Source organism: Thunnus thynnus, chromosome 2 (assembly GCF_963924715.1).
Source record: "Thunnus thynnus chromosome 2, fThuThy2.1, whole genome shotgun sequence".
NCBI lineage: Eukaryota > Metazoa > Chordata > Actinopteri > Scombriformes > Scombridae > Thunnus > Thunnus thynnus.
In genome coordinates, this window is record NC_089518.1 from 34227173 (window position 1) to 34254815 (window position 27643).

Consider the following 27643-nt stretch of genomic DNA (forward strand, 5'->3'; position numbering starts at 1 on the left):
AGCAAGTTGAGTCTTTAATCAACCCACCCCTTGTTTCTAAGTAATCATGCATCAAATTAATCATGTGACTATTGATTCAAGAATATTTAAGATGTGACCTTTGTGTTATCACAGCAAAGACCTTATTACTTTAAGTATGTATATACATTTAACAGTCTTTTGAAGGTGTCATAAAGCACTATATGAGGTTTCTGTAAATTTAGTTCATTTAAACACATGTGCAGTATGTCCTAATACTATTTAGGACAAATTAGTATGCCAAGTTTAAGCTAACAGAGGCTCAACAGAGGATCAGAGGATCTTTGTAACGGCCAAAGAAGAGTCCGAGGGGTTGTTGATTTAATCAGCAGCAAAGAGAACAGAAGACAGACAGACAGGGTGACATTGAAGACTGTCTGGGTGCAAAGCTGATGCTTTTATTGTAAAGGACAATGTGTCACCACTATATGTAAGTGATTACACATGAGGAGGTGCCCTGATATATTGGAAGAATAGACGAGACAAAGGTCATTATCTTATGGATAAGAACTCCAGGGGGTGAACAATTTCCTACGACGCGTTTCCCGATAATGTCCGAAGGCTGAAGTGTTTATAGCTGTTCTGAACCGAGTTGTGAAGTGAGAGGGGCAGTTGGCTCTGGAGGTGTTTTTCCCCATTCTGTATTCCCATTTCAAATATTTCTTTAAACAGTATCCTCAATATTACTCAACATAGAAACTCAGGACTATCTTTTATAATGTAATGATCCTATAGGTTTATATTATGACCACCAGTTTCATTTATTTCAACTTTTTTTCTGAGAAATCACTTTTTGTCTGTGATTTTGGCCACAACCGCCATTGCTATGGAGAAGAAGCACGAATCAGAGCTGTAGTGAATACAAAACGCTTCTTTGTTGGAGCTGTAAAAATGCGGCACTATAGTAGCTGAATTCACTCAAAAGTGACCCAGAAACTAAAACTGAGCTGATTTACGCTGCAGATTGTAAAATTTGTTTTCTCAACACTGTAATCTTTAGCTTCTGCCTGCCGTTAGCGGTGCACGTGACCAAATTTTAAGCTCTGTGATTGGCTGTTTCTTGCTGCAATGTACCTTAGGAGTCGTAGTTAACTTCTCCCCCCAAATTTTTATGTTCCCAGTCTTATACTTTTTAATCAAGGAGCCAGATATTGTCTAACACAGTAGTTCATCTCTTGGACTAATGATTTAACCGAGAGAGTTTTATGCCGAGCGGAGCTGTAAAAGTGCTCAAACTGTGAGTCATGCAACATTGTCTACGGGAAAAATGAATGCCATTTTAACTTCCAACTGTCAAAGTAATTACTTTTACTTCAATTTATAAAGTAATGTGTGCGTTTAGAAGTGGGCGGACAACACATTGTACAAACTACTTCTTTCAAGCATTTTATGCCTTCATTAAATAGACAGTTGAGAGATGACAGGAAAGGATGGAAGAGAAAGAAAGAGATGACAGGGATGTGAACCAGCCACTGAATAACTTTTTATTTAAAAATTAATTGTGACAAACGCAAAGCAAAAGAACTTAATAGAATTTAATACAACTTGGATAGTGACTTAGAGCAGTGGTTGAACTTTTGATTCTAGGACTCGAGGTTTCCTGATACATGTGTCATCTGCCAGCCAATCAGAAAGGAGTACTGTCTGTCTGTCTGTCGGTATATATTGAAGTAAACATCAGTGATGTTAAAATGTGATTTTGTGAACTGAGAGAGGTTGTCTGCTCCCACATGACTAAAGATAGTTAAAAGTTCAAAGTTAGTAACAAACCAAACTGTTGCGGTTCAGCTAGCCCTCATTAGTTATACAGTTTGAGGGTTTATTTATTCTAAAAAATAAAATTTAATTTAAATATCAAACTAATTTAAGTATACTGGTAGGCTACATACAAGTATTGTTAAAAAATTACAGCAAATTAGGGCTGCAAGTAATGATTATTTTCATTATCGTAGTTGTTTGGTCTATAAAAATAGTGAAAAATGTCTGATCACTCTTTCCCAAGTTTTGTCCCTCCAGCATTCCACAACCCAAAGATATTCAGTTTACTGTCACGGAGGACTATAGAAACCAGAAAATATTCAGATTTAAGAAGCTGGAACGAGATAACTTCAGTATTATTTCTTAAAAAAACTACTCAAAACAATTAATTGATTATCAAAATAGTTGGTGATTCATTCTCTGTCAATTGTCTAATCTATTAATCAACTAATCGTTGCAGCTCTACAGCAAATTTGAGCCTGAAAGTTCATTCTTGACCTTGGAAATAGTAGAATGGCTAAAAGCAAATTTGTTTTGCAGTAGATCTACAGCACATTAAGCACTACATTTCTCCCCTCTTAAACCAGTAACTGTTTATTTCAAAATGTGTGAGCAAAATCAAATGGCTTAATGCGCTACAGATACAGTGAAAGAGTTCACACGCCAAGTCAAATTTTTTCTCCCAGCTCCTGACATGCGCTTTTTATTTTTCATGCAAGGAATTTAAGAAAACATATGGATTCACTGTGCAAAACTTTCTGTTTTTAAACACTTCTTTTAGATGATGGATTCGAAAAATAAAAAAAACTTTGTACAGTGAATCCATGTGTTTTTTGTTAAATTCCTTGCATGGATTTGCATTACAAAACAAACAAGCTGACACTGGAGCTGCAAGAGCCTCTTCAACATTTCATGCATTTCTAAAAATAACTGCAAATGCATTTGTGTGGTGACAGAACGTACAGTACAGTATCGACATCTCATCTGCTGACACAAGTATTTATTGATGATTCTTGTATGTTAGAAAAACACAAGCTTCGTTCGGAGAAAGCGCAGCATGGTATGCAGCGATTCACAATGAACGCATTGTCCTCTTTGCAAAAGTATGATGGGTTTTTTTTTTCAGCTCTCTCTCTCACACACATCACATCACTCAGGCAGAATGATGGGTTGTAGGTTGAACAGCGACAACACATCTTTAGTATCAGCTGAATGTGCAAATAATTGTTTTCCAATGATTAGAAAACACACATGAATCTATAAATGAGGCTCTGAACATTTTTTCTTACGACATCTAGCACTCAACTTTCAAATAATGCACTTCACTGTCATCATAGAGACATAGACAGTGGCGGCAGCTATTGGAAATACAGGATATGCTGACAAATAATGCATAACGATAGCTTAAGCTCAAAAGGAGCCACGTTCTATAAAAAACACACTAAACAAAGAGAGGCACCCACCATCTGTCCTCTTTATAAGCCAATTCAGTATAGCTGTTTGAGGCAGAGTATTGTTTTTCATGCTTATGCGTCTGCTATTAATAACGATCACAATAATGACTGTATAAGTTCGCCTTACAAGCTAAATCTGCTGGGTCCAATTACGTTTTATAATGTTTTCTTCCTTCTCCCGCAGGCAGCAGATATCAGTACTTTATGTATCGGTACACAAACATTAAACTTAAAGCATATGACTCCCATTTTGGTTTAAAGTGTTGTTGCAGCAAAATCAGTTTAAAACAATTTTCTGTTGGACTCGTCATCTAAAAACTATGTGAAGCACCTTTTACATCAAAGCAGACCAGAACATCAAGAACTTTAGAGGAAATGTTCGTTCAATTTAAAGTCTAGTTGGAAAAGAATCTCACTGCACACTCATTATATAATATCTCACTTCAGCTATTCATTGACTAAATTATTTTATAATATGTATTATTCAGGCTTAACCTCCATTATATAACACTAATAGAAGCATGAAAGTTCACTTTTGGCATAAGGAACAGTATTTTGACAAAACAATACCAACTTAAGGTCCACTTTCTGAAACTTTCAACCACATAACATTTTATTGATTGAAGTTTCATCCGTTCCCATCCATGTTAAGCATGAAATTTTACTCTTGCCCTTAGAGATAATAGTACAGCATAGTAAAACAAGACCAAATCCACCCACAAAGACCCTGTTAAATAGCTTAAAGCTTCAGGAAAAGCCATTTAACTGACCGTGACTTTAGATACTTTTGTCAAACATATTGAATATTTTTTTCTTTGTCCCCATTTTTTTTCTGCTTCTCAAATCAAGTACATCAGGTCTTCTTAAAACCATCTCATTAACACCGTTTAAGATGAAGCTGGAGCATAAGTTTAAATACAGGTTGTGATTCCAGAAGTTATCTGCAGAGGCAAAAGATTTTCTCTGTCTGGTCAGGAAGTTCATTTAGGTTTATGTTTATTAGAAATGTAAAAAAAAATCAGCCCACAGGTGGAAGGTTTTGTTCGAATGATTGACTCCTTTAAGGGTGTTTTCACACCTAACTTGTCTTGTTTGCTTCAAAGTGTGGTGTGTTTGTCTTGTTTGGTTTGGTTTGTTTGTGCTGGTGTGAAAACTGTCAACTGAATTCTGTCGTGACCTGTGCATCATTATTTATGACATATGGGAAGCCTGGACTAATAATCGTGAACTTTGTGACACCAGAGAATATAAACAAACCCATTAGCTGCAAAAAAAGTGCAGCATGACCCTCTTTCAGTCTCTAGAACTTGAATTTCCGACATACACAGGTGGGTCCGTATGACGCTGATAATGCAGAATGAGTCACCAGAAAAGTTCAGCGAACGAGTTAAAAATGTGAACACAAACTTGATCACAAATGAAAAGAAATACTGTAATGTATGTTTGTTTGTTTTTTTCCCCTCGGTTCTGAGCAACTGAACCAAACCGGGTGTGAAAGTGACCTAATGCAGACCAGGAGCTTTGTCTGCATTGAATTAATGGTAGCAAACAGATGTAGTGGTTGTTTACATCAGGGACACAGTAATTTTATTTCCCACATCAAGAACAACATGTTGAAGAGTTTCTCCGCACATGCTCGCTAAACATTATGTTGAAAGTACCATCTGTATTATGAATGACATCTGTGCTGTTTCTGAGCTAAGAGAACACCTGGCGTTCCTATTACAGCTACTACACACATGGACTACAGCAGGCGCACACAAAGGCACACACACTGCCAAAAACCTGAGAGAAAAGCAAAGTTTTAAGACTGCTTTTAAAAGAAGATAAAGTTGCAGCAAGTTTTGAGACATCCAGTGGTTGATGTCATCACTGCATCTGAAGAAACTCATATCCAGGACTGAGGCCGTCCAAGGAAAGTGAGACGTACAGCTGTGTATCATCAGCATAGGAATAGTATATAGGATAGATTGTGATTCTGTATGTTGGTATCAAGAGGGAGCATGTGTAGATTGAATAGCAGTGGACCAAGAGCAATATATTGTCACCACTGGAATGTAGAGAACAATGAGACCAGCAGGTGGATAAGGTTACTTTGTGCAGATGCACACAGACACCTGAGAATTTGTGTTTTTCTTTTCATTCCACTGGTAAACAATTTTCTTTTTTTATACAGAAGACTGAGTGAAATTGCCAGTGTGCCTGGATGAAAATCATATATCTGACCTACCGTGGTAGTGCTGTATTGTATGGTGGGAATGTTTTGATACAGGATTTGAATGACTGCAAATGAATGAGTGTGTTTTCTGTTTAAATGTGACATTTACAGTCTTAGTTACTTCAGAACTGATGGTGGTAATAGTATGTTTGCACTGCTAAAAATGTGTGACAGTTCCAATGTTGTTTTTCAAAAATGTACCCCAAACTAAAACTAACCGGTTTTCCAAATTTGAGTCAATCAGGAAGAGTAATCATGACTCCAAGTTTTCTATATATCTGCATGTGAACCGAGAATGACAGTTACACTGGTGGAAAATACATTCAAAAAGGTGCTATTTCAATAAAATGAAAAAATATCTGTATTGTTATCTGAACATTATAGGCAAAATACCATGCATCAATGTCATGAATTTTAAAATATATCAGAAGAAGGATGAAAAGAAGAAAGGAAAGAAAAAGGGAGATGATAATAGTGATATTATAGCTAATATAACTCATAGTACATAAGTAATAAATGTCAGATAAATGTAGTGAAGTAAAGTTAAATGTAAAAAGTGTCACAAAATAGAAAAAGCATACATTTGTACTTGAGTACAGTACAGTACAGTACAGACTAAAGTAAGTATATTTAGTTACTTTTCACCTCCAGCCACAGATACATGATACAAGCTTCTGTATAATAAGTCCTTGGGGAGGTATATCTTGATGTCCTACAGTTTTTTTTTTTTTAAATATTTGCGTGTGTGTGCCTGTGGGAGCAGGTTGGGCATGGAGCACGACGGTCAAGGCAACCGCTGCGGGGACGAAACAGCGATGGGAAGCGTGATGGCTCCTCTGGTGCAGGCGGCCTTCCACCGATACCACTGGTCCATGTGCAGCGGACAGGAGCTGAAGAGATACATCCAGTGAGTTCATGTTTGCAGTTCATGTTCACACACAGTGAGGTGGACGTAAACAAACATATACGGTACTGTCTGAAAGATTTGAAATGCTGGTCTGTCTTGACCGTATGATTTTACATTTGAAGACTTTGACTTCATAGCTGTCTTTACTGTTTTTTGATACTAGGGATTAGAACTACACAACCCTCCTAAATGGTTATGTCAATGTTAAAAATAATCAACATTTTTGCATCTGGATCTGAATCTGCTTAAAGATACACTCAATGACATGAATCATGCTTAATGTCTGATGTCTTTCATGATATTTGGAGAATACTTAAATCCTTTCCAGGAATATTAGAGCTTTGTTCAAGGATGAGCAATTGTGCAACTTTTCATTTGAGTCAGAGTCATGACCACCGAGTTATGTGTGTTTATATTTTTTATGTTAATGTAAAACCATCTCTAGATGAATAATCAACACATTTTGATAGCTTTGATTTATAACTTTTGTCAAAATTTTCAGTTGCACAATTGTTTGTTTGTTTATTTATTTGGACAATATCAGAAATAGAGGATGAAATGTAAAAAGTCAGATAAAAAAATTATAACAAGTTGAAACATTAGGAAAAAAAGCTAAAACGTTTATCCTGTTGCTCCCCATCACAACAATATTTTATGTAATACATAGGAGCAAAATATCTACAATCAACATTCATTCACTCATCTGTTCAAACCAGAGTCAATAAATTGTTCAAAATAGAAAAGGTACTAAAAGTTAACAATTTTTTAACACTAATGCATTCACAAAATAACTGTATAAAAACATTATAGTATATGAAAAATACACTTTTTCTGGCTTTATCAAATATAAAATCTGGTGACGAATAGAAGAAAATTAGTTGGAGTGTTGAAAAAGATTCAAAATGGTTTACAATTTGTTTACATAGGAATGAATGTGACCTATAGTTTACTGAAATGTTTCTACAACCAAGAGATAATTCACATTTTCTTCTACACTTTGGTGTAAAATGTAAAATTCTTAATAATCTAAATAAGTGGCACTAACTGCTCGATAACATGATCTGTTTTTTCTTTGCTCATAATTAAACTTTCTACCACGTACACACATTATAAGAAACTAACATAATTTCCTTGGTTGGGAAGTACTTCTTACTATATTACATAATGTTGTACGGTGAATAAGGTGAGATACAATAAGCTTCTAGCTTTTAATGTTTATCATCAAAGCACAGAAACAGCAGGATTAAACATTACATGATGTGAAACGTCTTCCTGCATTTGAAACGGCGTCATACCATCTACAAACAGGACACTGATGGAGCTTGTATCTTTCCAGCACATGCTTCCATGACATGTGTTCAGTTCACAGACATTGAGCTCTTCACTCAGCTAGAAAAGAATCAATTTGTGACAGGGACAAGTTCAGCAGAGCATGGACACCAAAGTACTGACTGTGCATTAAAGGAGATGACAATGGCAATCAATCGCCGTACAGTATACTGTGTTTTCAGAGAAGCCCGCGGCTGTGGATCCGTTGCTGAGAAAAATCAATATATTCTGTGATAATATAGGATCATAAACATGAAAGCTTTGGTTCTGAGGAAGAGAGAGAGAGAAAGCTCGGTTAGCGAGCTGCTGAGGTGAAATCTATTAGATGTTTAAAACCATTTTACACTACAAAAGGCACATATGCCCTGTCTGACTCTGAGCAGACTTTAGCTGTGCCCTTGCCTTTAAAAAAAAAAAAAAAAAAAAAGCAACCAAGCTGGGATTTACTGCAGCTGAGCCACTCCTCACCACCTGGTCATATGCAGCCAAATCTATGCATGAACTGAAACATAAATAGCTTGACTCTTATTGAAAAACGAAACAAAAACAACTTACTGTTGACTGAATTTAAAGCCTTTGACATTCCTAACAGAATATTCACAGGGATCAAATGATGATGAATGATGCATGTTTACATAAGTAAGCAATTAGAGGCTGCAAAACAACAGACCACTAAACTGTTGGATGTTTTGGATTCAGAACACGACTTTCTTTTGGTTTATTGGCTGATTAATTATGTGGTAAATGAAACTGTGAGATGCCACCTAGAGGCCCAGGCAGGCTGAATACAGGGAACGGAGATGAAGATTGATTCGATTGCAGTGTATGAATAGCTCAATATACTCATTGTGTATTAGATTTGATTTATTAGTTTTAAATTACTCAGTCAGTGAAACTTAGGAAAGGAAGGTAATGTACCGTAGCTTTTGACATGCTGGAAGATGTTTAATGTAACATGTGCAGGGAGTATTGACTCTAACTGACAGTAGCTTAACATCAGTCCAAAAAATGCCAAAAAAAACAGTTTTATCTGTTAAAAAGAGAAACTCAGCAGCAGAGTAGTGACTATGACAGGACTGTGTTGTTATATTTATGGATTTAACGCTGTGGATGTGCACATTATCCACAACAACAGGTAAATATGGGACGAGAGTTTAGTGTTGCATTAATAAATCTGCAGAGATTTAAAACTGGACTAGATCAGAAAACAATGAGGCTTCAATATACTTATAAAACAAGGGAAATTAAGAGTAAAGATCTGTCACCAATATAAGATAAATAAGATATAAAAAGCCTGGTTCCCTTTTTGAGAAGTTACAGTACAAAAGAGGTTTGAAAAGCACCTTTTTGTCTTCATCAGGATGTACTGTCGATGTTGATTTCCTGCCCTGTGTCACCTTTTCTTCTTCCTTTTTTTGTTTGTTTGTTTTTTATTCCCTGATAGCACATATGACTGTCTCCTGGATGACCCCTTCAAACACGACTGGCCGCAACTTCCTGAACTCCCTGGCATCAACTACTCGATGGACGAGCAGTGTCGATTTGACTTTGGAGTTGGTTATAAGATCTGCACTTCAGTGAGTACAGCCCTCAGGCTTCCATTTAGTGGATATGTGCCACCTGCACACTCTGTACCCTGTCCCGAGAAAATATGTCTTGAAGTGAAACTCAGCAGTGAAAAAGGGGAGGAAAAAAAAGAATCCAAACAAACTTAATTTTCTCTCAAGTAGCCAAGAAGAATAAGATGTCAACATCTGAAACTTTTTCAGGCTTTAAAAAAAAAATGGCACTTGAGCTGAGCAGAGCCTAGAAGTTCTGGTGAGCTTTTCACAGAAATACGTGCAGGAGATGCTGATGGCAACCATCTGGGAAAACTGACTTTTTAAATATCAGCAGACTCACACTAGCAAGAATCAGACACTAGATTAGTGAGCACTTCAAACAGACATCTGCTGATTTTACCGCAGTCACACCTGCTATCTGGCTAGCTCTCTACAGATGGCAGGATGATAAATATTCTGTCACTTTTCTCCTGTTACTGCTCACTCCACCTTGATCTACAGTATGATATCACATTATTCATTGCACAGATGAGCAGAGATCTTAATACGAGCAGACATCTAACAGAATTAAAGATTTGATTTATCGCCTTGCAAAATGCAGGAAAAAATAATGTTATTGCTTTTTTTTTGCATTTGGGCGAAGATTTTTCTGCCTTGTTTGTTGAAATATTTTATGAGGAGGGTTCAATATTGAACACTTGAAAATGCAAACACAGCAGGTGGTGGTGGGAGTTCTTTATGTTGCACTTTTAATGAATGAGAAGACTTTGTTCGGAATGAGTACGTGCAGCAAAAGTAAGTTTAGGAAGTGAGAAATGACAGCACCTGCTGAGTAATTGATATAATGAGGATTATGATCAGCATCGTGCAATGCAGAAAACATCACACCCTTTCTTCTAGACTTGTTCTGTCGTATATTAAATTTTAAATATGCTCACATCATTTGCAAGAAATGAGTCATTTTTGGGGTTGGATTTGGGCAGAATGTAGACATAAAGGACTGGGCAGAGGCCTTAAGGGTTTTCACTAAAAATCTCCACTTGATGGCTAAGATCTTCACTTTTAATCAAGGTCAAAATGTTTTTGAAAGCATTTTGAATTTCAAAGGACTGTTGGTAATCCAGCTCCGCCAGGGATGAAGGCTACATTGTTTGATTTTAACATATAAAAGAATCAGGTCAGCTGGCTCCATCTGAGGTTGAATACCCGTCCTGCTGTAACTTCAGTAGAGCGAGAAAATTATTGATGTTATTGTTGTAGTTTTCTCTTTGCAAATTACTCTGAAGGTTATTCTTTGGTCCAACCTGTTTCTTACCACATCATATTAGACTTTCTACTTTTTTGAGTGGTTTTTATTTGAGTGGAAAAAGAGGTTTCTGCCTTTTTATCTTCAGATATTATTTAATACGTCTTTATCTTCAGGGGTTATTCCTCCAATTTTTAAATTGGCTGTTCAACCTCTACTGAAAAAAATCAAACCTTGACATCGACAATCTTAATGATATTAGGCGCATATCTTTTATCTATGTTTCTATTTCTTGAAACTATTCTAATTTGTAATTGCACTGTATATTTTCAGTTTTTATATCTGTGAAGCACTTTGTAAACTTAAAGTCCTATATAAATAAAGTTTATTATTATTAACATGTTACCTAATCACACATCTGGCCTTGAGAGTGTTAGTCCAATATTCACTCTCATTTATCTCTGTTTTACTCTACACCAACTTCTGAGGGGAATATCTGGAGCTGCTAATTTCTCTACTGTTTTTGCTAGGTTGTCACTGACTTTGTCTGTCTGCTGTTTGGTGCTTGGCAGGTAGTTTACAAGTAGTTTATCAGGAGCTTTTTTTTGCTGAAAACAGCTGCTGCTACTGGATATCACACTGATTAGAGCGGTGAGGGTGAACCAAAACGGTTAAGTTCAGCAGATAGTCACACTGAGCCTGATAGCATCCTGCTACACAACACAAGAGTCACAGACTCTGAACTATAACCCACATTAGCTTTCCTGCTAAAGTCTCCATCTTATCTAACTTTCAAACATGAACACGTCTTGTCCTGCACCTTAGCTTGTTGAACAAGCCACCAAACAAATGTTTAATATAGGCATCTGACATAATTACAGTGTATAAATGTCAGAAAATCACAAAAAACATGATATTTCCCCTTTAATATCCATCAATAAACTGAATCCTCATTTACATAAAAAAAACTCTCAGAGCATCTGCTTCTGCAAAAGCCAAACTAGTTTTTGAGTGGTTTTTTTAATCTCTGAGGTTTTAAACTTCCAGCGTTTCGTATGCAGATGCATCAATACATCAAACTCACAATTCATTCCCTGCAGACCTTCATCAGAGTATACTCTGATGATACGTGATTTGAATACGGTGAAGAGCAGTGCAGGGAATTATCTTTCCTACTTTAAAATCCATTATGCCTGTTTCGTCTTCATGTTTTGTGAATAACTGAAGAATTTGTCAAAGTTGTGAAATTGTTTTTTTTCTAGTCCAGTGTCAGTGATAAAAAACACTTCTCAAAAACAGATAAAACTGCATTGGAAACAAGCAAAATGATGAAAAATGTTCAATTTTTTTAATGGAAAAAAGATATGTACACCCAGAACAAGACTCACTGACTTGTTAAGGCAGTGTAAAGGCTTTAACTATACATGGATTTTAAATTTTAAATGTATAATTACTTTCTTTGATTTCACATTTAACCAACAATTGACTGTTCCTTTTTACACTAGTTTAATTAAAGCCCCAAACTGTAATCACTGATCATTGGTCTGCAGTGGTCAAGCAAACAATTACAGCCACACAATCTTTAAGTTGTTTGTTCCAAAGACACCTTTTGCGCCACCTTTGGAGGGCGTTCCTGTTGCACTGACAGTTTTTGAACAATTGAGGTCAGCGTCCCTGTTAGCCCAAACTGACCGCCATACACCAGCAGACTTTGGTTCGCACCTCCATGTCAACAAAACAAAAACAGAGAGCCAGAGCTGCAAATGGAGTAATTGGGCCGCTGTGCAGCAATTTTGTATTTAACCCAATGGGTTCTTTTTGTGTAGCAAGCTAAAAAGGTTTTTGTTTGTTTGTTTTAAAAAGTAGTTATTCAGTCCAGCTTATCAGTGTGAATGCTTTCCAGCATACACATCCTACATTATTATGTTATTATTATTCTGCCCACTTTTTTGGCACTGAACTACTTCCACATTCAGACATCAAAACATTCAGCTCTATTAGGACATTTGCACTATTACTTTTCTCATTCATACCCTTCATAATTTCCGAAATATTCAACATTTTTCGGCAATTTTGTTCCATTCAAATGAATGGAAGGAATGTTAAAAATTGACACATTTTCACACTTTTTGTGCATTTTCAACTTTTTTCTACTCATTCATACTTTCAGCCACAAACTCCATTTCATACTTTTTGAAAATAATCAACACAGCTGAGATTTCCTAACTTGACCCACCCATTTCCCACTTTTCCAACTCCAAATTAAAGCTAGCAGTCCAGTTTAGCATCAGCCTTTCGTCAGCCAGCATTCACACCGCAATTACCACAGGAATACTTTTCTAGTACGTTATGCTTATGTCACTTATGTTCCTCTGCAAAGAAAATCTACTGGCTCGATCGGTTGAACGAGACTGAAGATGTGGCTAGGGCGGACATGTTCAGAGAGTCATATTCATCTCTGCAGGATTCAAATATTCAAATTTAATTAGTTCGTCCTATCAAGTCCTAAGAAATGAGATTAAGAGAGGAAATGGCTCTGAATCAGTGACCCCAATCTAGGTGAACTGAATACTAAAACGCCTCTAGTCTAAAGTTAGTATAAATGGTGTCATGCTAGTATTTTACTGCATAGATGGAAAGACATTTAATGGAATATTAACATGAAGTGGAGGGGAAACCTGGTTCTCACAGAAGTAACCAACAGAATATAGTCAGGAATTCAAGGGATTACTAATACCTTTAATTAAAAGGTCTGTCCTCTTCTAATACAGAATTCTCAGTGTTAAAATCCTATCCATGAATACTAGAGCTTTACCCAAAGGTGAATTGTGCAAAAATTTAAGTGAGTCAGACTCATGAATCATTAAAGGATAAGGTTGGCGATTATCTATGTTTTTCTTATTGCCAACAAGTCTCATGTGCAGAGCCAAACCAACAGTGAATCGATCTTACTTACAAGTATGTTGTGTGTATCCAAAGCCTGATATATCTTATTTCTCTGTGCCATAGCCCTCCCTTGTTGTCCAAAAACTATTAAAAACACATCAGTGAGCCACACCGCAGCACCGGGTGACATGGTCCTTCATCATGGAGATTACGGTCACGTTAGGTTGTTCAGAAACGGCTCCAAAGACTAATAACAGCGATCGTGTTTTTCAGTCTACAGAGGGTAGTATTCTAATCTGTGTTTTTCAGTCTACTGCAACAATAGCAATAGTTGTAGTAGAAATGTCCACAGCTTAGGTAGACATTAAGAGTCAGAAGTATGGAAGAATATTCCCTGCTTAAATGTATGGATTTAGTAACAGTATTAATTTATTTTACACAGCAGGTGATGGTGATAACATAAGTTATTTGGTCTTATCTCTCGGTTCTACTTTGAAGAATAACAGCTGCAGTTGAGATAGAGCCTCATGACCTAAAGAGCAATGTCAGCCAGAAGAGGGAGGGGATTGACCAGTCTGAGAGATACAGTACATCAGCTGAAAGGAAAAAAGAAAGAAGTAATTTCTCCTGGTAAAAAGGGATGCTCTGGGCAGCTATAAGGCCATTTTTTTGAGTTCACTCAGTCTGACAATCTCTTCTAATCCTTGAAAAAGAACATCTGACCACATTCCCTGGAGAGGAGGTTAACAATGAGCTGTTCCCAAAGAAAAGCTTTTCCACTCAGCTTTAGTGTCTCTGATAGTAGAGCCGATGACACTTGTAAACGATAATCTCTGCAAGGTGTCAGCTGTTTATTACAGTAGATATGGAGGACTGGAACTGTTGAGTGAATCTGCTTCTTCCATCAGACTTCATAGCATCCTTTTTGTTTGTTTTATTTGTGCAAAGCATCATAATACCCAAAACATTAGTGAGAAATAATGTTCAGCTCTTGCATAATCCTCCGTATTGACATTTTTGAATCTCAGAGCTGGAATCAATGATGTTACATAACACCTCAGAATATAAGAAAATTTTCTAAGAGCTGTTTTAAAAGACCAAGGTCCATTTCTGCTTTTCAGCCTTTGGCTTGTGCATTGTTATATGAGCAGTGAAGCAGTTTTTCACATGCTGTACCTTTCATATAATACATCATGCCAGCTCTTTCAGTTACTCATCGTAGCACTTGACTTTCACCTTTTCTTTGTTTCAGTTTCGTACATTTGACCCGTGTAAACAGCTCTGGTGCAGTCACCCGGACAACCCTTACTTCTGCAAAACCAAGAAGGGTCCACCTCTCGACGGAACTGAATGTGCTCCCGGAAAAGTAAGTTTAGTTTAGTCTATTGCCTATGATGCTTCACGTCCAAAAGTATGTGGACAGGCAAATAAAACAATGGGCTTCATGCAAGAACATTTTCATATCCTAAAACTCTTTTCTATGAGGTTTGCTTGTATGAATGTTCCAAGATGGATTCAACAAACTCTCATAACTGCCCGAATTTGTTATAAATTGCTTTCAGCCTGATGAATGTCACCTGTAATGAGGAGGTGCGCATTCATGAGATTTGATCATTAGCATAATCAAAGTCCCTAAAATTGCTATTTACGGTGACCTGTTCCGCTCCATTTGTTGGAAGGTTTTTACCAAAAAAAGAGTAAAAACAAGAATTTCACACAAATTTAGGAGAATCAGTAGTAGGGGACCTGAGACAAATGGAAAATATTAATACAGCTGCCAAGGACATGACATAAGAGAATCACTGTACTGTGATAGAAATAAAGAGGGAAAAGAGAGAAAATTCTAAGTATGAGAAAATTAATGAATGCCACAAATTTTCTTAAATCACTCGTACTGTAACTGCCTAAGGGACACATCTGTTTGTACAAGTGGCTCTTGCATGAAGCTTATTGAGTTGATTAATGCTGTTAATAAGACTCTTAAAGCACTTTTATGGTGCATCTATAATATAATAAATGATATAAGTTTGATTACAAAACCTGTGTTTCATCACAAGTCAGCCTCAACATTACATCACATACCATAACCATGAGGGTTAATATGCTGCTATAACCGCCTCCACTCTTCTGGGAAGGCTTTTCACAAGGTTTTTGGAGCCTGGCTACAGGGATTTGCTCCCATTCAGCTGTGAACGCATTAATGAGGTCCAACACTGATGTTGGATGATAAGGCTCACAGCTGGTGTTCAGATTCATCCCAAAACTGTTGGATGAGATTGAGATCAGGGCTCTGTGCACACCTGTCAAGTTCTTCAACACTCGGCAGGCATGTCATTTTGTATCTTTCTAATCTTTTTAATGCTATTTTCTGACTGGTGACGCATATGCTTTGTGTTAGTTCAAGGTGCTCATCAGTCAAACCAATCTCTGTAGTCCTCCGATTGGACGTTTGAGGCAGCTCCTATGTAGATATATATATATATATATATATATATATATATATATATATATATATATATATATATATATGGAAGTGTTGTGATGCTGCCCAAATACCTGATGAAGGTTGGATAGACCAAAACATTGTGATCTAATAAACATTTCAGCAGTTAGCAAGACAATGTGAGGGAGTTCTTCTCATTGTTTTTAAGTTGCACCTTCCTCTGACACACCTGTCACATATTCAGGTGTGCAGAGATTTTTTTCAAAGAAGTTCTTCCACACCAAAATGGGAAAAACCATTTCCTTGATACATATGAACTTGTGCATGGGAGCATTACCATATTTAAGCAGAACATGACTGTGCACATACTGTAGCTATATAGTGTATTTCTCATGTACTGTATTGCCTGTATTATCATTTTAGCAGAGAAAAAAAAAGCCCTTTTTTAGTTGGCTTACTTTCCTCTCTCCTCCAACCCTTGTCATTTCCTGTAGTGGTGCTACAAAGGTCACTGCATGTGGAAGAACCCAAATCAGGTCAAGCAAGATGGCTCGTGGGGCTCCTGGAGCAAATTTGGCTCCTGCTCTCGCTCTTGTGGAACTGGAGTTCGCTTCCGGACACGTCAGTGCAACAACCCGGCGTAAGTGGCCAACATTTGTTTCTGTGAGGCATCATGAATGATTGTCAAAACTGAAGGCAGAAATAATGGAGGTTGATTATTCTAATTGATAATGCTGCTGAAATATTAGGTACTAGATTTGCTGATTTTAGGTTTTTTGTTGTGTTCGTCCAAAATTATATGTTGGGGCACCACATTTGAAATTAGTGTTTTAGGCTTTATTGTGTTTTAATCCTTGATAGCTGAGTGTGCAGAGTTATTCTGTACTTTTAATCATCAGTCAATTATGGACTAAAAGATAAAGTGGATAATTTACTTTGTACATGCCCTTCTGTAAAACCTTGAATTAATCCTGTATGTAGTATGTAGTATGTAGTTTTAATTAGGCTGTCCACATCAGGAAAAAGAAAGCATAGGTTGTTTGTTCAAACACTTAAAAACTCATGTTTACATTCCTCTTGCTCAAGCAGCTTCTTGTGGTTGAGAGAGTAATGATTGTCCTCAGTAAGCAGCTGAGGTGGAAGTAGTGTGGAGTTTATATACTGTCACAAAATGTCTTGGAAAGAAGACCAGTTAAATGGTTGGTTCAACAAAGACTTTGACACAGGAAACTGTGGTTCACGTCCCATCTCATACCAACATTCAACTGTGGTTTGTTTTAACCATGACAGCAGTGTTGTCCTAACTTAACCCACGACTATGATGTTTCCCCAACCTTAACCAAGGAGTTTTTGTTTCCTAAACTCAAAGGAATGGTTTGACATTTTGGGGAATATGCTTATTGGATTTCTTGCCCAGAGTTAAATGGAAAGATCAATACCAATCTCATATGTCCTTTTAAAATAATACTGGAGCCAGGAAACAGTTAGTGTAGCTTGACATAAAGACAGTCTTTAATCACATTGAAATCACTGCTCCAGGCTAAGAGATAGTCCGACACATAACCCCAAAGTGTTGCTTTTTAACTTCAGTTTTTGTACAAATGAGACAAATCAGTGCTGGAAGGCGGATTTTCTTTTACTTTTGGACAGTGCAGGCTAGATTGTTCCTCTGTTTCCAGTCACAGTAATTCACTGTTAAAGGGTAACTACACACTAAATCATTTGTTATGCTGTACATATAATCTCATAGGTTTACGCTGGTATATGATGTTGATACTGTTGATTTTTCCAACAATACACATATTGTGTGTAAAAACTGTTTTTTCTGCTCAAATTAGCTTATATGTGTCTGCTTGGATTTGAAAATTAATCATGAAGTCATAGGCAAGAGTCTGAGGTCTATTTCATGTATCCGCTGCCACACCAACGAATAACACGGCCCTGGCTAACTGTAGCCTCATTTTGTGCATCTCACACATAGCTGGTGGTAGCGTTAGCAAGCCTGATAAGTGACAGCGAAGAGACGATGATCAACTACTGATTTATTCCTTTTCTGAGGCAGTAAACACAGGCACACCATTCCTCTGTTGTGTTTTTTTTTTAAATATGCTGTGAGGGAGGGAGCTAGCAGAACCTTTTAAACAATTGTCTTAATGCTGCTCTTAATGGTCTTTCATTTGTCATCTAGAAAATATTTCAACAGTATGGGAGGAAAAGTGTACAAAGGTCAAGCAGTAATTGCACATAAATACATGCAATGCATTAACACCTCATGGAAAAAGGCTCTGAAGCAAATTAATCACCACAAAAGGTGAGGTAATATTAATATAAGTCGGATGTGAATTAGAACCATTGGTCAACCGTGAGAGGTTTGACAATCAGCACCTTGATATGGCGAGTTTTTTTAAGCAACATGAGACGACTCTCACGCCGTAGCTCCAAAGAGGCTGAGTCATATTCGCCCAAACTGCAGGTGCATTGTTAAAAATAACCCTAATCTTTCATATAAGCTGCTTAGTGTTTTAGCATCCCTTTTAGAGCAGGATTTGTTTTCTCGTTCTTGGTTTCAAAGAAAGGCTCACTGTTTGATCAGCTCCTCTGCTGTTCATCCGTTTCCTTCCCTTAGGCCCTCCAACGGCGGCCAGGACTGCCCAGGAGTAAACTACGAGTATCAGCTGTGCAACACTGATGACTGCCCCAAGCACTTCGAGGATTTCCGAGCCCAGCAGTGCCAGCTCCGCAACTCTCACTTTGAGTTTCAAAATGCCAAACACCACTGGCTGCCCTATGAGCATCCTGATGGTAAGCCAGAAAAATGTCAACAGATTGTTTTGTTCCAGCATGTGTCTGCTATGTTTTTTTTATGCCAAAAAGAAACAATTGAACTTGAAGGGGGTAGGGGATCAGGATTATACTTTTTTGTGTGTGAAAAAGACACATTTTAAAGTGTGTTTTTGTCTTGTTTATAGTTTTTTGTTGTTTTTTTAATTTTCCTTTTGACCTTTCCTATTCTTTCTCTGTGGCCTATCAAAGTCACCATTACAGTACCAACTGACTAAACTTTTATTGTGGAGCTTAATATTTCCTCTTTAGATTGGCGTGTACACACAAATTAATTTACTCTTATGGGATTCATCAGTATTTTATTATTTGCAATACTCTCTTTTCTTGCATTTTTACTATAATTTACAAACAGTTTTATTTCAGTGTAATACAAAAAATAATAGTACGTGATTTGGCCTATGGTGCAAAATATGCTTCTATTTGTGGCACACTGAAATTTTCTGTAATCATCATGTTTTATAAGGATTTCCATGCAGGTGCAAACAATTGGTTTTGTGAATCTGATGTATGTATTTAAATGTTAAATAATGCATTTTATAGGCAGAATATATAATAACTCATACAGACTCAGGATGCTCTGGACAGTGTTCATCATACTGATGGTCTGCAGGAAGAAGCTTTTTCTGAGTCTCTCAGTGATGGACTGAGAATAGAAGCTGGAATAGTTTTTTTGGGGGGGAGTGATGAAGCTCCTTCTTAATCCTACTAGTTCTGGTTCTGCACCCTCTGGTGTAGAAGTCCCGCTGAGTGGGGAGTGATGATCCTTACTATATAGAGCTTTATGGTTCTGAGCAGAGCAATTCCCAGACCAGTCGGAGATGCCCACTGTCAGGATGCTTTCCACAGCTCCAGAGTGAAAAGTCTATAGGAGCTCCAGAGAGACTCTGGACTTCCTTAACTGTCTTAGGTGATAAAGCCATAGCCTTGCCTTTCTCACAGAGATGTCTGTATGTATATACCATGTCAGATTCTTGGTGATGTGGACTCCCAGGTGTCTGAAGGTTCTCACCATCTTAAGAGAGAAAATAAAAAAAAACATTACGGGATGAGACTTTATAATCGCACGTCAGTACACATAAAAAAGATTGAAATTCTCCAATATTTCCACACATTTAGTTTAACTTTTAAAAAGGATCAGCTGCATGATGGGTGTTGCTGTGTTTGAAATGATGAAATATGAAATAAAAACAATCTTTCATAGTGTTCCTGTCATTCCATGTTGGATTTCTTACCTAAATATTTCATCTAATAATCTGTTGTCTTGTAGCCAACAAGAGATGCCATTTGTACTGCCAGTCAAAGGAGACAGGAGACGTGGCGTACATGAAGCAGCTGGTGCATGACGGGACACGTTGCTCCTATAAGAATGCCTACGATATCTGCGTGCGTGGAGAGTGTGTGGTAAGGACGTGTTTAAACTACATGATTCCTGACATATTAAAAATCACATCAGGTAAACATGCACATTAGTGGCTGCAGGCTGTTTGAATCTTGAAAGCTTTGAAGGAATTCATTAAAATTACACTGTGGGATGTTAGTAAACTGCATCATCATTACTGTAGGTTCAACTTGTCACATACTGGCTTAACATTGAATGCTCGCTCACTGCTTTTTAGAAGAAAGTTGTATGATTTTCCTGCTGATTTGATTCATCATTTCCAGTTTGTCCTGAGATTTTCCCCAGATAGCAGAAATTAATTAAAGTAAATCAAACCACTGCAACTTAAGCAGGTAAATGTCATTTCTGTCGCAGCCCTGTTTACATCTAAATTTTATTGTATAGCCTAGTATCGCAATTCACAAATTTGCCTCAGGTGGCTTTACAATCTGTACAGCAATACAACATCCTCTATCCTTACACCCTTCACCCTATAAGAATTTGGATAGCATTAAGAGGAAATTAGTTAAGGAGATTATTCAAATATCTTAAATATAAGATTTGATGAAGATTAGATGCATTTTGTAGGAAAAAAGTTTGAATCAAATCAATTTGATTTGGACGAATGAATCCAAAAAATGTTGCTCTACGTCACACAACACACACGTTATGTACCAAAATATAAGTACCTTATAAATACCTTATAATCTAACACCAGAACAGCCACATACTGGTGCTATTGGATCTGGATATGCACCTTGGTCATGGTCAAAACTTCCACCAAATCTGATGACAAATCTTTTTGAGATGTCCTGCTATGTAACAAACAAATTAAACCAGACACATAACCCTTCCTGGCAGAGGTCATAAAATGACTCCTCTGGTCCTTCTGTCCAAATGTGACACCTCATATGTGAGCTTGTCCTCTAACTCCAGAGGCAGTCTGCTAACACCAGCTTTTGCCCAGTCAGCACTGATAATCCAGTACCTAATAATGCCTCACGTCAGCATCTTGTCAAGTTATGTAGTGAATTTCACAGTTCCTCCTGGCAAAAAGAGAGTATCAGCTCTTCTCTGTAATTATTTTCTTGGTCTTCAGAAAGTTGGCTGCGACAGAGAAATCGGCTCCAACAAAGTGGAGGACAAATGTGGCGTTTGTGGTGGGGACAACTCCCACTGCCGCACTGTTAAAGGAACCTTCACCCGAACACCAAAGAAAGCTGGTAAGGCAGCATGGAAATTACTAACACGACTGTCTTACCTTTCACATTCATTCCCTGATTTATTTTTCTTGTTTGTTAACGTATGAGGTTTGGTATCATGCTGATAACTGAATGTTTGTAATTCATGACACACCTGAGCCATAGACATACTGTACATACCATACTGTCGTTTTCCATTTATTTATCATTTCTTTAATGATTCAGTGAGGCCAGTTGAAGAGGATATTAGAGAAGATGGAAGCAAAGATGTGATGCAATGCAGCGTGGCATCACCCGTCCATTATTTTCTATTTTGGACACCTTGGAGTACATTATCATATTTACATCTCTCTATAACTGATAACCCATTCATTTATGGTCATAAGATAAGGCTGGCATTACTCTACATTTTTGTTATTGTCAACAAATCCTGTGAAAAGAACAAAAAACAACACTTTGCGTGCCTTTCTCTAAATACTTACCTACCGTGTCAGTAGCACCAAAGTACATCTGTTTCTACAGAAGATCATTAAAAACTGGTCACAAATATATAATTTTGAAAAAGAATTTCCTGAAACAGCTGGCCCCTGTAGTTTTTAGCAAAAGTTTGTTGTTTCCAGTTGCAGATCAATACACATTACACATGCTCTAGTGAGTATTCACAGCAGCAGGGATGTGCATGTTCATGGTAATGAACAACCCCTTTTTCTGTCTCTGTGTGTTTGAAAACACCTCCAGTTGCTCTTAGGTAGACTCCCTGAAGACTCCTCTAACCATCTGGATGAAAAAGTATCCAAGATTTTTAACCTGTTTTCAAAGTTGTGCCTCCATTTCCAAATCAAAACAAAGATAGTCGCCCACTGGGCCAGTTAGATAGACGACAATCGCAACTTGGGATACTGGTCAAAAATGTTTTATATCATGTAGCAGATGGAATATTTTTTCATCCAGATGGTTGGGAGAGTCTTTGAGGACTGATTTATTAAATTAAATGAAACTGTCAGAACAACTGTGTGTTAAAATGAGCCTCTGGGTTTTTCAGACATCGTCGGTTAATTAACTTTTAGAGAAACCGAAGGTTACCTCTGTGACCCGGGTGTGTGCTGATACATGAGAGGCACAAACTGGGGTTATGTAATGAAGTGACATGTCACCCACTGTTGGAGCTCTGCTGGCACAGAGAGATAAGACATATCAGGCTGTTGTTAGTGGGAGGTTTTATTTATTATCATTTAATGGGATTTAATGACAGTGAAAAATAAAAAGTAAAGCATATTCGAGCCTTATCCTGATTGATTCCTCACATAGTGACAGTTACTGTGAGTTAATTTCACCACTGTGAGTGATCTGGCAATTCAGGATGAAGCATCAGTGTCGTTGCTTTCAGACAGTAATTAAATTGTTGCCTTGAACTACTGTATGATTGAGGTGTCCTGGTTTATAATTTTGATGGCCACCTGCCAACCAATCAGAAATCTAAGCTCCTTCATCATGAGCCTTTATTATTACAGGAAGGTTCCACCGTACGACCTCTCCTCTGCATGAGGTGTACACTATAGATACAACCTGACCAATAAATGCAGCAAATATCTTCTTTGCATGAAATATAGGCTTATGATTTATAAAGGTCGTAGTTTGAGGAAATTAAATGTGGAGTGCAGTTTTTCTCTTCTTCAATAACTTTAATGAGAGCATGCAATCATTTAAGCACTGATTAAAAAAGCAAAGTGTCTAGTGTTTAAAACTGATCTTGATTAGCCGACCAGATTCAACCCCATTATCAGCCGTAATTTAGTAAAGGCTCTGTTCATTTTTAGCTTTTCGCTGGCTCTCTTAATCATGTTTTTAGCTTTTTTTTTACTAGCTCTCATTTGAATTCTTTTAACATCTCAAAGTAAAAACTGCCAACCCTACTAACAAAGACTGATTCCTGGAGAAAAAAAGAAGAAAAAAGCTGTAGCTGTGATATAAAATCATCAAAGCTGAAGTGGCCAATAAAACATTCCCCGTCATGCAGAGTATTAATTTTGATTCAGTGAGAGACTGCTCTTAGTATAAAAAGGATAAGTGTTGAACAGCCATAGGGAAACATTTCCAATTCTCTCAGATTTGTGAGGTAAACCACCAAGCAGAATGCTCGCTGGAGTGCTGCTGGACTCAAATAAGACATATAACCACCTGTATTTTCCTGAAGTGAGAAATAGCGAGGAAAATAGTGATGGAGTATGCACTCTGCAGTGCCTTAACACAGCCGGGAGCAGATATAATAACAACAGCATGAACACATTCATCCTGACCGCTGCAAATGTAGCAGCAATAGACTGTTATTTATGTTAAAAGGACAAATGGCAAATTCACATTTGTACATAAAAAGCGGTGAGCCAGACCTAATCGTCTCAGCCAGTAGACTTTCAAGAAGAAGCAGGCTATGATGCAGTAAATTTACATCCATCTTAGTTTCCGGGTGGTGAGTCTTGTCCTGTTTATGATCATAATGGGGATATGAGCATCCAGATGGTGATACATCGCTCTGTGGCAAAAGTGGAGTCAGGATGAATGCTTTTTTTTTCTCAGGAAATGAAGGAGGAAGCTTTCATGTGTCATTTCTTGCTGCAGGGCCTTAGATTAAAGTTGTGTTCCAGTTACACACTGTCTAATTCAAACAGGGGTTTGAGTAGAGCTTGAAGATTTATTCTGAACCTAGAAAATAGCAGTCTAACAAACACCCACTCAAGGTCCACGTACTAGAGATTTAGCTATGTCTCATGGCCTTTGTCAGCAGTTTGAGAAAGTTTGCTCGGTTGTCATGAAGATGATTCAGTTGTCATTACAGGGTAGTACTTTGGTCACATGATGACAGATGGCCTTATATGGTATTTTGAGTGTTGTAAATAAATATTATGAAAGTTACTGTGTTAAGCTAACTATCAGACTTGAGTACACCATCCAAATCTGTATTAATCACGGAGTGGATAAGTAGCTCAAAAGTGTAGCATAGCAATGCTAATGCTAACCGTTTTATGTAAGTGAATGAAAGATGCTAAAACACTTAGCTTCGTAGTCTGGAAGGTATAGTTCAATAAAAACAGATATGTGTGGTCTACTCTAGTCTGCTAGTTAGCCGATTAGTCAAGATAACTAGTAGACCACTGGGGTAATTGATAATAAGCTCAAAAGTTTTGAATAGAAAAGCTAATGCTAACCGTTTCATGTAAGTGAATGGAAGATGCTAAAACAATTAGCGCCATACTCCAGGAGGTATAGTTAAATAAAAACACAGTTTTAGGTGGTCTAACCTAGTTTGTAGGTTAGACCACCTGATAGATTTAGTAGTTTATTCCATATCAGCAAAACGTTTTGGTGAATAAATAGAAAATAAAGTGGTACTTGAGCTGAAAGTGAGCTGTCAATCAAACGTGATCTGGACACGCCCACACAGTCCTGAGAAATGGTTTGAGCAGCGTAATGAGCTGTTTTTGAGCTAAGTTTTCTAATAGTTATGAATGTTTATTTTCATTCAGATTTTTGTGGATGCTTAATTGGACACTCAACTTTGATATCATATATGCATTTTTATGATTTCAAGCCACGTTTCCAGAGGCTTTAAGAAGTCTTTGAAAAAAGATAGTTTTTCATTTGTGAAGTTCAAAGAAAAGGTTCGCAATTTTTTCAAATCTGTCCTAAAACAATAATCAGGAGCCCAAATGAACAGTGACACATGTTTTTCTTGCTCTAATCATTCCTACTGGTCATACTGCCATTAACAAATAAAGAAGCAGTTTCATGTTTCATGATTTGACTTGTAAAATCCCGACTCAGGTACAGCCCTAGCGGGAGGTCATATTGACTTTACATGAGATCGTAGATGTGTTTATGAAACTGGTGTTCACCTCCTGTAGATCTTTACATTCGCAGCTAATAATTGAGCCTACGGGGAGGGCGCAGAATGACGTGGAGGTGCCGCCAGAGCTGTCACTCTGAACAGTAGGGTTCGTTCGGCTAAAGACCCTTATTAATAAGACTTAGCCGAGAAATAATTGCGCACCTGTTTTATTTTATTTATTTATTTAGAAGTTCATTAAAAATGTATGGTTTCCCTTTATACAGACTTTTTAATTAAAGCTGCATCCCTCAGGTTATCTCGCCTCTGCAGCCACAGGACACACACGCACACACACACACACACACACACAATTAAAGTGACCAATATTCGGTGCACTAATGTTGCCAATACAAAACTCACCCACTGTGCAGAGCTGAATTAGTGTGAATAAGTTGTTAATTTCTTTTTTGGAAAATTGTGTCTTCACATCAACTGCCAGCATGAAGAGAGTAACTTAATGAATGACCAGTGCTTTTAAACGGTTTCATGATGCCAGCCTCATCTGCCATGAATAATTTATCATCCAATTTTGATTCAAGTGAAACGATGTTGAAAAGTTAATAGAGAGCTCCGGGCAAAAATGAAAATGGACTTTCTAAAGACCCTTGACGTTTCGGCTTCATCAAACCGTTGCAGGATGTTTGTTTTCTTTTAAAAAACTGTGATCAATCTTCCTTTTTCTTAACATCTCACTCTCTTACTCAACAACTCACATTTTTTAACAGGGAAACAGTTAAGCAAGAGAGCCCAAAAAGAAAACCCTTTGTTGGAAAACACAATATGCAAGTATCCAGTGTTACTGAGTCCTTCACGACCTCTTTTCTAGCATTTTCTGCCCAGCTTGTAGTGCAGATGGATGCCTAACGCTGTAGACACCTCCTGTAGATACATGAGTGATATAAACTGCTGTTTATTTCTGTTCCTTGTTACTAATTAATTGTCTATTTAGGTCTCAACTGTCATAACTGTCACAGGTATATTATCCAGTCAAGTCTCTAAAACTTTCTATTTTTTTAATGTTTATGGTCATTTCATGTATATTTCTCTGGAGCAGTTGCTTTCAACAGCCTAACAAACTAACTTTAAAGTGCAAATAAAAATGTCCCATAAACATACCTGCAGACCTTTAGAGGCAATCTGGGATATTGTTGGCCATTTATCAGCTGATTGATTTAACCTAAACTGGCACACTGATGCTCTGTTTACACCGAGCAACAGGTATTTTTAGAAAACTAGCTTATATGCTGTATTTTTTTTTAGTCTACAAAATATTCTCTTATCAAATCGTAATTTCTGTCGAGCGGCTGGTGGTTCTGAAATTGACTGCCCTCAGAGGATGTTCTCTGCAGAAGCGAGAGGGTATCTTGTGTCATTTTTCCAAAAGTTGGATTGCACTTTATATCTTCAATATACTGTAGAGTGAGCTGCTACCTGTTGTAAACTTGTGTGAACCCGGCAACAGTGTGCCAGTTGCATTCATAATCACCTTAGTGACACCGCTGTGTTTGTGTCAGGAGAGTGTTGGTCCTGCCTGTCAAATCTAAGGGCGAGTAATTACACCGCTGCAGTTCAGTCCTGGTGATTGGCAAGTGCCACCCTGCCAGATAAAATAGTTAACCTCCTCATCCGTTGTGAATTCCTCCGCTACCTGCTATGCTAATTAAATGTGCCTCCACTGTAGGTGATGTTGTTGCAGAGGAAACACTTCGTAACTGACTAACTGATTCATTTCATTTTAAAGGGAAGACCAGAGGAGCCTTTTCTTTGCCCAAAGGAGCTCGAAATGTGCTTTTAAATGAAACGGAAGACTTTAGAAATGTACTTGGTGAGTCACAGTAGGTTTGTAAGTGGTGGACATTCCTGCCAGAAGCTTTGCTGCCTTATAGTCTGAAAAAAAAAAAAACTGTTTCTCATCACTTATTGAAACATGGCTGAAGGTTCTTTTCATTCACATCCTGTATGTACATACAGCAATCGATATGAACGCAGACATGCAGTTCATTTAACAGTTATCCTGTCCTCATCATATGTTGTGTAGAAGTATTAGAGGATTAATTGATATTTCTAAAGAGTTCTCGGATGACACAACAGGTGTGAATGAAAAACCTTTATGAGCTGTTTCAATAAAACTTCATTTTTTCCTGCAGGTCTCTACTGTGAAGAGGAAAACTGATGTAGACATTTAGTTGTTTTTTTCCCCCCTCAAACTTCACATCTTTGTAGAGCAAAGTGAACAATACTTCTGAAACATGCGGGATGTCCACCACTGCAAACAGATAATTTCTGTATCTGCTTAACTTACCTCTGTCTCTGTCTTATCTTTCCTAACCCACCTTCCACCTTCTGCTGCTGCTGCTGCTACAAAACTTGGCAAAGGTTACCTTAAGATGTTTCTCATTCCTCCTGGAGCTAGACATGTGATCATCCAAGAACATGAGGCCTTCCCTCAAATTCTTGGTAAGTGTGACTCCATAACACGAACACATGTACAAAACCAGAGGATGCCTAAAAATAG

At 37.5% G+C, this 27643-nt stretch overlaps 1 protein-coding gene across 1 annotated transcript in view; it reads left to right on the forward strand.

Moving 5' to 3' along the window:
- adamts3 (ADAM metallopeptidase with thrombospondin type 1 motif, 3) overlaps nt 1-27643 on the forward strand; it is a 152613-nt gene that overhangs the window by 91427 nt on the left and 33543 nt on the right. Inside the window, exons 9-16 of the mRNA XM_067571746.1 lie at nt 6212-6355; nt 9129-9261; nt 14631-14744; nt 16316-16461; nt 18448-18623; nt 19933-20066; nt 21143-21266; nt 27505-27585. Coding sequence (XP_067427847.1) covers nt 6212-6355; nt 9129-9261; nt 14631-14744; nt 16316-16461; nt 18448-18623; nt 19933-20066; nt 21143-21266; nt 27505-27585 — 1052 coding nt within the window. The remainder of the gene's footprint in view (nt 1-6211; nt 6356-9128; nt 9262-14630; nt 14745-16315; nt 16462-18447; nt 18624-19932; nt 20067-21142; nt 21267-27504; nt 27586-27643) is intronic.